The 15,290-nt window shown below is 38.5% G+C and overlaps 1 protein-coding gene and 1 long non-coding RNA gene across 3 annotated transcripts in view; one reads left to right on the plus strand and one right to left on the minus strand.

Annotated features, from left to right (window-relative positions):
• The window catches only part of LOC122239529, a 155,793-nt gene that overhangs the window by 111,386 nt on the left and 29,117 nt on the right, over positions 1-15,290 (minus strand). The window contains exon 2 of one of the 2 annotated variants that reach the window (XR_006218713.1): positions 9,979-10,027. The exons of the other annotated variant lie outside the window; for it this stretch is intronic. This is a non-coding gene — a long non-coding RNA (uncharacterized LOC122239529). The remainder of the gene's footprint in view (positions 1-9,978; positions 10,028-15,290) is intronic. 2 annotated transcript variants of the gene reach the window in all.
• LOC102961687 (olfactory receptor 4F3/4F16/4F29-like) lies at positions 4,132-5,070 on the plus strand. Its single transcript, XM_007087464.2, has one exon. It carries the CDS (start codon positions 4,132-4,134, stop codon positions 5,068-5,070), a length of 939 nt encoding a protein of 312 aa, XP_007087526.2.

Genomic DNA, 15,290 nt, shown 5'->3' on the forward strand with positions numbered 1-15,290 from the left:
AAAGTATATTTTGTAGAGGGGGGGGTGCCTCTGAAGAGAGACTATTAGTTATGGTTATTGTCAATTTTGAGATAAGAGCTAAGAAATATTCTTCTCTGCGTGTGGAATCTATTTCAAAAGATGGCGGAGAAACAACATGGGAGTCTTTGGTTCCTGGAGAGTGCAGGGGTTATTAACCAACCTTCCATTCTGGAAATATTTACCGACTTACACACCTAGTTAGGAGCTTTGGGCAATTCAAATAAAACCCTTAAGGCATTATGATTAAAAGCAAAGACTACAGTTTAAGGTCTTTCTCACTCATATTTAAAAGGACACCCCACAGTCCAACCTCTTCCCGAAATCCTTGAACTTGCCGGATAATACTGGTCCTTCCTTTGAATTTCTATTAGTTTTCCCCCCTCACATATTCAGCTAGTGATGTTCTCTACTGTTTGTATGGCATATATTGTATGATGCCTTATATTGTAGCTATTATGTGTGCAATTTATGTCTTGATAGCTTTCCTCTTAAGGAAAGCTGTGTAAACTGAGAACTTTTATTTGACTTTTGAGGAGAGTAAAGTATAGAGAGGCAGGAAGGATGATGTGATAACCAATATTCCTTCAAATAATTTACCACTGTTGTGTCCTTCCAAATGAGCACCAAGATGAGAAGAGTGAGCAAAGTATGGTAGTAATGACTGATCTCATTTCTGTATACAGTGTACTTCTAATATTTAATTGGTCACGTAGTTATATGTAGTTACTGTCATGCCAAATAATTTAGTGCAAATAATATGTAGTTTGTGTAAATGCTGGTGTTTGGTGTCAGTTTTAATTCAGAAAATCACATTAAAATTTTTTTTTAACGTTTGTTTATTTTTGAGAGACAGAGTCAGAACACGAGTAGGGGAGGAGCAGGAGAGAGGCAGGTACAGAATCCGAAGCAGGCTCCAGGCTCTGAGCTGTCAGCACAGAGCCCAGTGCGAGGCTCGAACCTGTGAACTGGGAGATCATGACCTTTGCCGAAGTTGGACGCTTAACTGACTGAGCTGCCTAGGTGCCCCAGAAGATCACATTTTTAATGTTCAGTTTTTACTCTTTCTTAGGTCATTTTCTACATGACCTGTGACTTCTGGGTCAAGAATCCAGAGACGTGGGCTCTGGTCACCAGTTCTGGCACTTGTGTGACTATAAGCAATTCAGTTTAGATGTTTGAATCTCAGGTTTTTCATTTGAGTAATGGTCACTGTGGAAAAGGCTCTTAGACAAAAATATTGGTCTGATTTCATCACGTGCATATGCTTTCCTCATGAAAGTCTTCATGTTTTTCGCTCAGTTGCTGAGTATTTCTGGCCATGTCTCCAGTGCCTCTGTCAGTCACCCATGCATATTTATCCCACCATTCCTCTTCCTTCAGTCCGTCTCTCACAAAGATGGTTCCCTTTTCTTTAGCCCAGGCTGAGATTTCTGATGGAAGAGCTTGAAGCTATAGAGAGTGTGTGTTCTGAGAGTATGGACTGTGGACTCAGGAAGTGACAGCAAAATCATTTGATTTAGATACATATGAGAGACTCAGCTCAGTATTGGTGAGCTAGAATTGGGGTCAGATCACAGTGAGTGCTTTTGTAAGTTTTGGGGCAGAAGGATGTTTTAGGATAGATGAGAGTATCAAGTGGAGGTTTTTTGGTTTGTTTTTGTTTGTTTGTTTTGGAGAATTTTCTTCAAATTCTTGGCACTGTGCCCGCAAGAGGAGAAGAATGTCAGTAAACCTGTACTGCAATCCAGCACCTTCTAAAAGAGTGAAACTTCAGCAGTCATTTTCTGAGCTTACCCTCTACCTCATTGTGTGGTGGGTGTTTGGACACAGAGTAATGGAATCTTCTCCCCTACTTTCATTCCTTCCCCTCCTAAATACAAAGCATACTCAAAACTTCAAAGTCACCAGCCACCCCACTTTCTTTTTAAAGGTGTTAATTTTAATTACTCTCTGCATCCACTATGGGGCTTGAATTTACAACCCTGATCAAGAGTCACATGCTCTACCAACTGAGCCAGACAGGCACCCCAGTTACCAACCTTTTAGTGTCAGCTTTAGGTACAGGTGATCAAGCCAAGGAGATAGCTCTGGTGCCCTCCTGTAATGTTACTGAAGTTTTATATTCTTTTCATTTCAAAATGGGCTGAAAGCTTAAAAGTACAAATGACCTTGGAGAGAAAACATATCTGCATGGATTTCAGACAGAATGAGCACAATGATGTCAAGCACCAGAGCAGGTCACAATAAAAGAAAGTAGTGAATGTGTTAACAGGATGGAGATACTACCGAGTGGAAAAGGGGACAGGGCAGGTGTGGCTAAGTCACTGATGAAGAAAAATTGATTATTTCACTGTTTCCAAGTGCTGGCCATAAGCGCCTTATGTGAGTGGACGGATAGAAGCTCTTTGCAGGTGTACTTCACATCACTTGTGGTGTATAGACCCATGCTTTAGCAAAACCTAGGGTGAAATCCCAAATATTTGTTTGTATTAGGTCTGGATAAAATTCTCACCGGGCCAGGTGTAGGCACCAGAGGGAACTGTATTGAGTCTTGTGACCAGTAGAGGTCTCTGTATGATTTTGATTGAAGTTTTCCTTAAAGTTTTTATTTTTATTTTTAATTTTTTATTGGGTTGCCTGGATAGCTCATTCGGTTAAGCATCTGACTTCGGCTCAGGTCATGATCTCACAGCTTGTGAGTTCGAGTCCATTGTAGGGCTCTGTGCTGACAGAGAAGAGCCTGGACCCAGTTTTAGATTCTGTGTCTCCCTCTCTCCCTCTCTGTGTGCACCCCCCCCACCCCCCATGGGCGCTTTCTCTCTCTCTCCCTCCTTCAAAATAAATAAACATTAACAAAAATAAAGTTTTTTTCTCTTATGTATCAAGAGTGAGTGGGGGAGGGGTAGAGAGAGAGGGAGAGCGAATCCCAAGCAGGCTGCACGTTGCCAGCACAGAGCCCAATCCTGCAAACTGTGAAATATGATGTGAGCTGAAATGAAGAGCTGGAGGCTTAACCGACTGAGATACCCATTGATTGAACTTAATAAAATGAAAAAAATGGGAAGATGTAGTTGATGAACCTTGAGGATGTTGTGGTAAAGGGAATAAGGCAAAGATAAATGACGTATGATTTTATATCTATGAGGTATCTGAAGTAGTCAAAAATCATAGAAACAGGAAGTAGAATGGTGGTTAGAGGGGGTTGAAGGGAGAGTGGAAAGAAGAGTTTTTTAATAGGTATAGAGTTTCACATTTGCAAGATGAAAAAGTTCTGGGGATCTTTTTCATAACATGAATATATTGAATAATACTGAACTATACACTTACACAGGGTTTCTAAGGTACATTTTAATGTTACATGGTTTCCACAATAAAAAAAAAAGGAAGATTCAGAAAAGCAGTGAACCTGATCTGACATAGTGACAAAGAATGAAATTCTGTCTTTGTTAAGGTCCATTTCTCCCTGTTTTACTACTCTTGCCTGGTTATGGTGCTTTCTTCTTCCCCCGTTTCATTGTCCCTAATCTCCATCTACATCCTTGTCTACCGTGCATTTCTCCTTAATTCATTGCCATCTCATGTTTCAGAAGACTTTCACTCCTAGATGCCGATCCGTTGATTAATCAGTTTCCCCACAACCCTACTCTCTGAGTGTAATTGAAAATGATCATAAAAGGGAGATTAAGTGTGTTGACATGGGAAAGTAAGGTCAGATATAATTTGTATAATTGTTGAATTTCCCTTTGTGCATAATTAAATAAATTTATTTCCACCTACTGCCTCTTTTTCTTTTGTAAGTAAATATACTGTCTTGATTGTATATTCTGTTTCTTGCTGCAGGCCCCCGTGAAGCTTTTCTTCTTGCCTACTTCTCCTATTAATTTTAGGCTCTGAGAGATTTTCCTGACAGTTCCACTTATAATCTCCTGAGTTGTGCTTATGTTATCATCATTATCATCATTACTTATGAAGTGTGAAGCATTGGATTACCAGGTAGTTCTCTTCTGTAATGCAACGTAAATTGTTAATACCGGTATCATTCCTGATCATCACAATTTCTTTGTCACATTCATAGTTCTCATTTCAATGGCAGCCCAGTTGGCTGGATCAATGGATGGAGGGAATCACTCGGTTGTGTCTGAGTTTGTGTTTCTGGGACTCACTCATTCATGGGAGATCCAGCTTCTCCTCCTGGTGTTCTCCTCTGTGCTCTATGTGGCAAGCATGACCGGGAACATCCTCATTGTGTTCTCTGTGACCGTTGATCCTCACTTGCATTCCCCCATGTACTTCCTACTGGCCAATCTCTCTTTCATTGACTTGGGAGCCTGCTCTGTCACCTCACCCAAGATGATTTATGACCTTTTCAGAAAGCACAAAGTCATCTCCTTTGGAGGCTGCATCGCCCAGATCTTCTTCATCCACGTCATTGGTGGTGTGGAGATGGTGCTGCTCATCGCCATGGCCTTTGACAGATATGTTGCCATCTGCAAGCCTCTCCACTACTTGACCATCATGAGCCCACGAGTGTGCATTTTGTTTCTGGCTGCTGCCTGGGCCCTTGGTGTCAGTCACTCACTGTTCCAACTAGCATTCATTGTTAATTTGCCCTTCTGCGGTCCTAATGTATTGGATAGCTTTTACTGTGACCTTCCTCGGCTCCTCAGACTGGCCTGTACAGATACGTACAGATTGCAGTTCATGGTCACTGTTAACAGTGGGTTTATCTGTGTGGGTTCCTTCTTGATACTCCTCATCTCCTACGTCTTTATCCTGTTTTCTGTTTGGAAACATTCCTCCGGTGGCTCATCCAAGGCCGTTTCCACCCTGTCAGCTCACATCACTGTGGTCCTTTTGTTTTTCGGTCCAACCATGTTTGTCTATACATGGCCACATCCCAGTTCCCAAATGGACAAATTTCTTGCCCTGTCTGATGCAGTCATCACTCCTTTTCTGAATCCAGTAATCTTCACGTTCAGGAATAAAGAGATGAAGGCAGCAGTGAAGAGAACTTTCAGACCATTAATGATTTTTAGGATGATTTCATAAAAAATGGTGTAAGATTTTTATCCTGATCATTGTGCAGCTGGTATCTGAAATTGTAGAATTGGTTTCTTTAGTGGTTCTGCAATTGATTTTAATGTTACCACACTCTTATAAATGCTCTTCTTCCCTTAGATAATGAAGACCTAGAGAGATAAACCTTAATTCAAAACAGGTTGATTCACATGGAGTTGCACATGTATATGCTACTTGAAATCTTTTCTTGGCTTCACTATTTAAATACTTAAGAAATTTAAGTATATTTGCTCATACTTTGTTTAAAAGTCACGTTTTCAGTTTATCATTTGTTTTTCAATTTATCCATATATTTTCTTATGATCTACCTCTTGAGGTAACCAAGATGCTAATTATTCACTGGTGATTGATAGTCTCCACTATTACCAATAATGGCTCTTTTGCTTATTTCTTGTGAGTTGGAAAATGTACATACCTAATCCAGGTTTTTCAGTTCTATTATAATCTCTCAACTTTTTCTTTATGATTTGGAGGGCATAGTTATGTTGTTTAGCTGGAAAATTTTGCATTCAGATTGTTCTTCAAGTATTTAAAAACAATCTGATTGCAGACTGCAGGGCTACTAATCTCTCCTACTTGATAGCATTCTGCCTTCATGACCCTTTCTCACTAATCTTTCTCTTAGATAATTGCTTCGTGATCACTCAATATTTTTTCTATTGGTGATATAAACCTTTGTGGGAACAAGTTTGAAAAGCATAAACTGATGACATTCTCTGATTTTCTTTTGATCACATACATATGCACATTCATGAACCAATAATTCATTCTTTGCTTTATTCATATGTCCTCTAAAGTTATTTTTTTTTCTTACTACATATATGGACTTGTGCTTACCCTGTATCTGGAATTGTGTCTAGGAATTCATGGAAGCACGCCAAAATATATGTCCTAGAAAATTATATATATATTAAATTATGTAATTTAATTTGCTTTATTTTAATTAAATTGTTTAAAAAAATTTTTGAGTGTAGGTGACACACAATGGTACATTAATTTCAGGTACACAACACAGCAATATTTGCTCTCTTATTGCTGTGGCTAGGACTTCCGGTACAGTGTTGAATAACAGTGATGAGTGTGGGCATCCCTTTGTGTTCCTGATTGTAGAGGAAAAGCTCTGAGTTTTTTCCCTTATTAGCTGTGGATTTTTATGTATGGTCTTTATTCTTTTGAGGTATGTTGCCTGCAATCCTATTTTGTTGAGGGATTTTACCGTGAATGGATAATGTTTTTTTCTGCATCAATTGAAATGATCATACTGTTCTTCTCCTTCCTTTTATTAATGTGGGATATCATGTTGATCAATTTACAAATATTCAATCTCCCTTGTAATTTAGGAATAAATCCCACTGGATTGTGGTGAATGATTTTTTAATGTATTGTTGGATTCAATTTGTGAGTATTTTATTTTAAAATTTTGCGATTCTTGTAGGGTTGGCTTAGTGGTCACAAAATCCTTTAGTTTTTGTCTTGGAATCCCTTTATTTCTCCTTTGACTCTGACTCATAGCCTTGCCTGATAGAATAATCTTGGCTGCAGATTTTTCCATTCAGTACATTGAATATATCATGTCACTTCCTCTGGCTTACCAAGTTTCTATTGAGGAATCTCCAAAGCCTTACGGGTTTTCCCTTATAAGTTAAGGACTTCTTTTGTTGCTTTTCAGATTGTTTCATCACTACATTTTGCAAACGAAGTGACAGTATATCTTGGTGTTGGCCTGTGTTGATTTTGTTGGTGGAGAGTTTGCTATGCCTCCTGGACTTGAATGTCTGTTTCCTTCTCCAGATTAGAGAAGTTTTCTATTATTTCTTGAAATAAATTTCCTGCCCCCTTTTTGTTCTGTTCTTCTTCTGTTACTTCTATAATATGAATATTTTTATGTTTGATAGAGTGACTGAGTTTAAGTCTATTCTCATTTTGTATAATTCCTTTTTCTCTCTTTTGTTCAGCCTCATTAGTTTTTTTTTCATTGTCTGCCAGGTCACTAAATCATTCCTCAGCTTCTTTCAGACTGCTTTTCATTGCATCACACGTGTTTCCAGTCTCCTGTATTGCATTCTTCATCTCTGATTGATTTAAAAATTTTTTTTGTTTTTTTTTACATTTTTATTATTTTTGAGAGACAGAGACAGAGCACTAGTCAGGGAGGGATAGAGAGAGAGGGAGACACAGAATCCTAAGTAGGCTCCAGGCTCTGAGCTGTCAGCACAGAGCCTGACGCGGGGCTCAAACCACCAACAGTGAGATCATGACCTGAGCCAAAGTCAGATGCTTAACTGACTGAGTCACCCAGGCGTCCCTCTGATTGATTTTTTAAACACTCTTTTATCTCAGTGGTAAGGGTCTCCCTGAAGTCTTCCACTCTTTTCTCAAGCCCAGTGAGTATCCTTATGATTGTTGCTTTAAATTCTCCATCAGGCATGTTACTTATATCTGTTTCACTTACTTCTTTGGCAGTGGCCTTATCTTGTTCTTTCATTTGGGATAAATTCCTCTGTTTTTGAATTTGTCTAAGACTTTGCCTTCTTCTCTGTGTTAGAAAAAACAGTTATGTCTCCTGCTCCTGAAAGTAATGGACTTCTGAGGAAGAAGTCATATAGTGCCCATGGCCTGGTGCTTCAGGGAGTGTCTCTGGTGTGTGCTGTGTGTGCTTTGCTGTTGTGTTTGGACTGTTGTGTCCTTCAGGCCACTCATCTGCCGTGGCTCTCCTTGCCTGCTGTGAGAAGTATTTGGTCCCTCGCCTGAATGTGGGGAGTTTCAACTAGGTGTGCTCTGGTCTGCTTGTGACATGAGACCTGACATCACCTCTACCAGAACTGAGGTCTTGCAGACATGTCTGGTTGGGATACATGGTTTGGGCAGTGATTTGTGCTGGTCCTCTGGGGTAGGAGCCTGTTGGGACTAAGGCAGGTTTGACTGAGAAGGGCAGTGCCACCAGTGTGCAGGGGAGTGAGGCCTAGCGTAAGCAAGTTAGGCACCCAGTGTTGGCACTGTGCTGCTGTGCACAGGTGGCTCTGTGTTTATGCTGAGGGGTGGGGGAGGGAAATGGCACCAGCCAGCTTCCTTATTCCTGGAGAGGTGTCTCTGAATGCTGCCCCTCAGGGACATGGTCCAGGAAGATCAAATAATCTCTACACTGTGTGCCCAAGGCACTCCTTAGATTACTGTTTGCATGTTGTCTGCCCCCAGGGGACATGCCTGCTGTGCAGGAGCAGTGCGGTGGCCTCCAGTCTGTATCTTAGCCACGCCCCAGACCTTTAAAACATCAAGCTTTAAGACACTGGTTGCAAGAACTCACAAGATCCAGCCCCTCTCATTTTTGAGGCCAATGGCTTTGGAGAAACATTCTGCTTGTGTGTTCCCCTATGTACTCCTCTTTCTCTCACCCTTCTCTGTGGCCATGGCTCTCTCCCTCTCCAGCCCCCGTGATCTGTTTCTTCTTTCCTGAACCATTTCTCTGCACTTCACACTTGTTTCGATATGTCCTCTTGTCTCCTTTTAGTTGAAGCGTTTGTTCTGTCAGTATTGAGGTTCATTTCTGGGATATTTTGGATGGTTTGATAGTTATTTGGTTGTGTTCATGAGATGACGTGAACCTATGGTCCTCCTCCTCTGCTGCCATCTTCCTCTCCTCATCCATTTGTTTTGATTTTTAGATTCCACATATGAGTGAAATCATATGATATTTGTCTTTGTTTGAATTATTTCACTTAGCATAATATGCTCAAATCCATCCATGTTGTTGCATATGGTAAGATCTCATCCTTTTTTATAGCTGTGTAATATTCCATTGTGTGTGTGTGTGTGTGTGTGTGTGTGTGTGTGTGTGTGTGTGTGTATGCATGTGTGTATTCCTTATCCAAAAATCTAGATGAGTTCTAATTAGAGAAATTGGCCAAATAGAAATGTATAATTTTTTAATAGTGTTTTGTAAGAATCCATTGTGGTGTCCGAATATAATAAGCTCAGCACAGCCTATTTTTCCCATTATTTAGATCTAAACAGTCTTGCAAAAATGCAAATTAAGCACCTGAGACAAGGAAAAAAAGTAAAGAACATCTGGTGTTTTGTAGAGGGGAATTAGCCTTGAAGAAGCAACCCATGGGCAGGTGAGGTTTTTTGGATATTTTCTCTCATGGCTTATCACTAATAACAGATCCCCAATGCAGAGCTATGGTTGGTATGATACAGGCAGAAAATACGTTAAGTGAAAATCGAGACTTCTGGCCAGGGAACTGTGAAAAGTGGTCCCTGCAAACTGGTGAGTATAAGGGAAATACTTTTTTTTTTCTTTCTTTCCCTCTCTTTTCTCTGTTTGCCCATCCAAAGCAGCTCTTGTTACAGAGCAGTGACAGTGTCGCAGACAGCTCAAATTCTGAGGGATGATACCACATCCTTTTGGAAAAGGGAACTGAGGGAGAGCCCCTGTGGTCTGAAGAGTGTGAAATAAGTTTTCCATATTTTTTCTGCCTCTTTTATCTTGCTGCCTTACCCAAGGAAAGGACCCAGTTATGGAGTTGCAGCTCAGCCGAATTGAAGCAGCTGACACTCTAAGAGAAACCCCATATTTCTGGTCAGCTGATGAAAATAGGCCCTGCAATTCAAAAAGTGTGGGAAGATTCTTGGAGATGAACAACCCGGAGAGAGAGTTCCACTAATTCAGTGTATGCAGCAGTACACATCCTGTGCTGGTTTCTGAGCTGTGCACATGTGAGACCTATCGAAAATAGGATAACAAGACCCTTGAGAACTTATCTATGGTACAAACTACTTCCAGAATTCCAGGCAAACCAATGGGTGTCCCATGAGTGAGGCATACTCAAAACAGCATAGCTAAGGCTTTGAAAGCGGAGCTGACACTGGATCTCCTACCATTTGAAGGTACAGCAGCACTTCTGGTCTGAATCCAATTTATTGCCTCCTAAAAGAAGCAAACAGCAACAAACAGTTCTCCAGAGGATTCCACATTACCCAGAATGTCACAACTTAATATTCAAAATGTCTGAGATACAATCTAATATGACTTGACACATAAGAATGAGGAAAGTGTGATCTGTTCCGAAGGGAACAATCAACAGATGCCCCAAGACTACCAAGATGCTGGAAGGGGCAAATACTTTACAGCAACTATTTCTGCTATCATTTTTGAGGAAAGATAAACTGATGGCTTACATGAATACAAATAAATCTCTCAGCAGAGATATAGAAAGTATAAAGAAAAATGATATGGAAGACTTAGAACTTTAAAATACAGTATTTGAAATGAAAAAATTACAGGATAGGATCAATAGCAGATGGAGATGGTAAAAGGAAGAGACAGTGAACTGGAAGATGAATCAGTAGAAATGATCCACTGTGAAGAAGAGAGATTAAGAAAATTTGGAAGGAAATGAACAGATTCTCAAGGTCTGGGGACAATAGGGAAAGGTCTAACATTCTTTTCACGAAGTCCCAGAGGAAGAGGAGACAGAGATTAGTATAGAAAATATGTTTGAAGAAACAATGGTGGAAAACTTCCCAAATATATTTAAAGACATAAACGTATAGACTCAAAAGGCCCAGCAAAACGAAGCAGGATATACTCAAAGAAAAACATGGCCAGAATCATTACAGTGAAACTTCATAAAATACTGACCAAAAAAAAAAAAAAAAAAAAAAAAGAAAAAAATTACAGAAAGCAGTCTGAGAAAAAGGACACATTATATAGAAGGGAAATGATATAAATGTTAACAGATTACTCAGAAAAAATCCCATAAAGGCCAGAAGAGAGTGGAATTTCAGGAGGGTCAGGAATGGTATATATAAAAATATAATATTACAATATTCCTCTTAAGTTCTCTAAAATATGTATGAATATTAAAGGTAAAAATCATCACATTGAATCATCGATGTTCAGATGTGGGATATTCAGATCAAGGAACTTTTAGGTATAATACATATGACAACCATGACATAAAATGGGGAGAATGTAGAGAACTCTATGGTAGGCCTTTTACATTTTGCTTGAAGTGGCACAATATTAAATATAAGCTGTCAAAAATTAGGTATGTGTAATCTCCAGAGTAGCACTAACAGCAGCAGCAACGGTAACCGGGATATAATAATAATAATAATAAAAAAAGTAAATATAAAAATTTATCAAATTAAAACAATATTCAAATAACCCAAAAGGAGACCCAAAAGGATGAAGGGAAGAACAACAATGGGGAGAGAAAACAAAATAAATGATAAAATGGTAGACCTAAGTGACCGTGTTAATAATTTCATTAACTCTAGGGGACTGCATACTAATGAAAGACGTGTTATCAGATTGAAAAAAATTCCTACTATATGCTGTCTACAACAAACCCATTTTAAATATAAAGATATATATGTTAAAAAGGATGGACAATGTATCATACAAATGGTGAAAAAAAATGGGAGTTGTTATATTAATAGCTTATATTAATTACTTTTCTGAAGTACACTTCAGAAAACGTTACTAGGGAAGAAAATAGACATGACATAATCATAAAATGGTAAATTTAGCAAGAAGGCATAAAAATCATAAATTTTCATGTCCTGAATGAAAAAGCTTTAAAATACATGAGTAAAAAATGGGTGGAATTGAAAAGACAAATAGAAAAGTCCACACCTATGCTTGATGGAAAAGGTATGTAGAGAAATGAATTAGGATACAGAAGACCTAGGTAACACTCTTAACCAAGTGGACCCAATAATCATTTCTGGAGCAATCTACCCAACAATAGCAAAATACACACATTTTTTCAAGTGTACATGCAATATTCATGAAGACAGATTATATTCTGAACCATAAGGCAAACTTTACCAGAATTTTAAAAATTGAAATCATACAAATTAATTTTCTGGCAATAACAGAATTACGTTAAAGATGAATGGAATGACATGTGGAAAAATTCCAAATTAACACACTTTTACAGGGTGCTCAGTAAATATTAGTAAATGCATAAATTTTACGCATCCATTTAATCCTGTCATTAAGATTTCTCCATGTGATGTTTTATTTCTTTTGTGTGTGAATGCTTTAACAGTTTTGAAGGTTTATAGTTCATTTTTAATTATTCACTGTTTATAAGTTAATTCTTTAATTTTGCATTACCTCCACAGACAGTATCCATTGACTTCTCACTATGAGAAAGAAACTATTAAACTTTAACCCTTTACCCCCTTCTCCATCTCCCTTCACTCAATTTGATTTGATTTTAGTATTCCTAGTTCTTTTAATCATTATCCTTATACTTCAACATACTTAATTATCCTTAAAGTGATGTGTTGATTTTCTTCGACTACAAAAGGTGAGGAAAAACAGTTTTTCAGTAGAAATGTTTTTTTTTAATTTTTGTTTAAGTTAATTACTCTTTAATACTGCCATAGTTTGTAATGTTTGTATTCTGTTCTTTAACCATAATCCCCAGAATTGTTTAATATTAGGCTTTATAATTGAATATGTCATCTCTAGTCACTTTTTGATTAGTGGAGCTTATTCTTTGATGGTTTTCTTTTATAAGACCTCAAAGGGAACTCTGTTTCCTAAGGTGTTTGTTTGCTTGTTTTGTTATTTTGTAGGCTGTTTATTTTGTGTATGTGAAGTCTGGTAACTTCAACTGGATTGGCCTTGATGTGGCCCATGCAATAACATTTTTTCCCCTGGGTCATGACAGGCTCTTTAAAAAATTTTTTTTTAACATTTATTTATTTTTGAGACAGAGGCAGAGCATGAACAGGGGAGGGGCAGAGAGAGAGGGAGACGCAGAATCCGAAACAGGCTCCGGGCTCTGAGCTGTCAGCACAGATCCTGACGTGGGGCTCGAACTCACGGACCGTGAGATCATGATCTGAGCCAAAGTCGGACGCTTAACCGACTGAGCCACCCAGGCGCCCCATGACAGGCTCTTTAGACTGTAGTTCAATGCTTCTTTCATTTCAGAGAAGTTTTCTTTTGAATTTTTTTCTTTACCAATTATAGTGAACGCTAAGGAACACTAATTTTTCATTTCTTAGATCTTATTTTAATCTGTATTTTTTATTTCTTTTTTTTCTTCCAAGATTTTATTTAAATTGAAGTTAGTTAACATGTACAGTATAGTATTGGTTTTAGGAGTAGAATTTAGTGATTCATCATCTATATATAACACCCAGTGCTCATCCCAACAAGTCCTCTCCTTAATGTCTATCACCCATTTAGCCCATGCCCCCATCCACTCCCCTCCAGCAACCCTCAGTTTGTTCTCTGTACTGAAGGATCTCTCATGGTTTGCCTTCCTCTCTGTTTTTATCTTATTTTTCCTTCCCTTCCCCTATGGTCATCTGTTTTGTTTCTTAAATTACACATATGAGTGAAATCATACTCTATTTGTCTTTCTCTGACTTATTTCACTTAGCATAATACACTCTAATTCCATCCACGTTGTTGCAAGTGGTAAGGTTTCTTTGTTTTGATGGCTGATATTCCACTGTGTATGTATGTGCATATATATATATATATATATATGCGCCATATCTTCTTTATCCATTCATCAATTGATGGACGTTTGGGCTCTTTCCATAATTTGGCTATTGTTGGTCGTGCTGTTATAAACACTGGGGTGCATGTGGCCCCTTTGAATCAGTATTTTTGTGTCCTTTGGATAAATACTTAGTACTGTAATTGCTGGGTCATGGGGTAGTTCCTTTTCTACCTTTTTGGAGAAACCTCCGTACTATTTTCCAGCATTATTGCACAGATCAAATATTGTGGGCATACCAAGATGTGACACAGGGACATGAAGTAAACAAATACTGTTGGAAAATGGCACTGATAGACTTGTTTAATGCAGGGTTGCCACAAAACTTCAATTTGTAAGAGTGCAATACCTGCCGAGTGCAATAAAGTGAAGTGCAATAAAATGAGGTATGCCTGTGCTTCTTGAATTTGTCCGATTTGTTTTTTACCATTTCGTATTTTCGGTCAGTTACTTCTTTGCATAACCCATGTATATTTTCTGTCATTTTAGAAAGAAGTTATATCTTGAAAAATGTACAGAAAATTTTGTTCCTTTTACTACTTCATGGCATAAAACCTTGTATTATGTTTGTTGTATATACCTTATGCCATTTTCCCTTTTTTCCTTGAAGATTTTCTTGAAGTTTATTTACTTTGAAAGAGAGTGCTAGAATCCCAAGCAGGCTCTACACGTGGTGCCTGATGTGGGGCTCAAACTCAGAAACTGCAAGATCATGACCTGAGCCGAAATCAAGAGGTGGATGTGTAACCAACTGAGCCTCCCAGCGGCCCCTGAAGTATTTTCATATAGGTCATCACCTACTTTATTTTATAATAAAATTATTGTAATACATAATATGATTAATTTTTAAGTTTTTATTTTTAAGTAATCTCTACACCCAACGTGGAGCTCAGACTTAAATCCCTGAGATGAAGAGTCATGTGCTCTCGCTGACTGAGCCAGTCAGGCACCTGAATTATTAATCTCATATACTAATTAAATATACTAGAAATGTGAAAGAATAGTGTGAAGGAGGAACTAAGGGATTTAATGGATATGATAGAAGGCATCTGAGTTTGGAATGTTGTCTGCAAATACACTCTCACCTGTTGGGACGACTCTCTCATGGATTCCTTGGCTAACTACTCCCTGGCACAGAGCAGCCATACTTGTTAATTTTGGTCATGTGTCTTAAGATTTATCCTTTTCATTACATAATGGGAACAGTCAGGTGTTTGGCTGCTTCCCCCCACCCCACCCCCTGCTTCTTGCCTTGAGTTTTCTTTCATTCCTCCACAAATGGCCTCCTTACGCCAAAGATGCTGTATCTGTGTCTTTCTCTTTAAGATTCTTTCCTCGGTTACTCTGTGGAGTGAGGGTTCACACACTCCCATGTTTCTGTTCAAAGGAAAGATCGCTGGTTGTTTTCGAAGTGTATCCACCTCTTTTTGAGATTGCTGAGTTTGGTGCCTAGCTCAAGATTTTAGGAGGCATGATTTTTATTTTGGTGTTCACTCTTGCCCTGTTTCAATTTTTGTTGCACATAAGTTTTTTTTTCTTCATGTTTTGTGGTTTGGAATTGTAGATATATTTCCTAGCCTAAGGATGGAGTTTGCATTTGTGTTTTTTTCTGGCATAAAGGAAGAGGAAAAAAGCATCTCAAGTTTGGACTCTTAGTCT

The sequence above is a fragment of the Panthera tigris genome, chromosome B3 (genome assembly GCF_018350195.1).
Source record: "Panthera tigris isolate Pti1 chromosome B3, P.tigris_Pti1_mat1.1, whole genome shotgun sequence".
Lineage (NCBI taxonomy): Eukaryota > Metazoa > Chordata > Mammalia > Carnivora > Felidae > Panthera > Panthera tigris.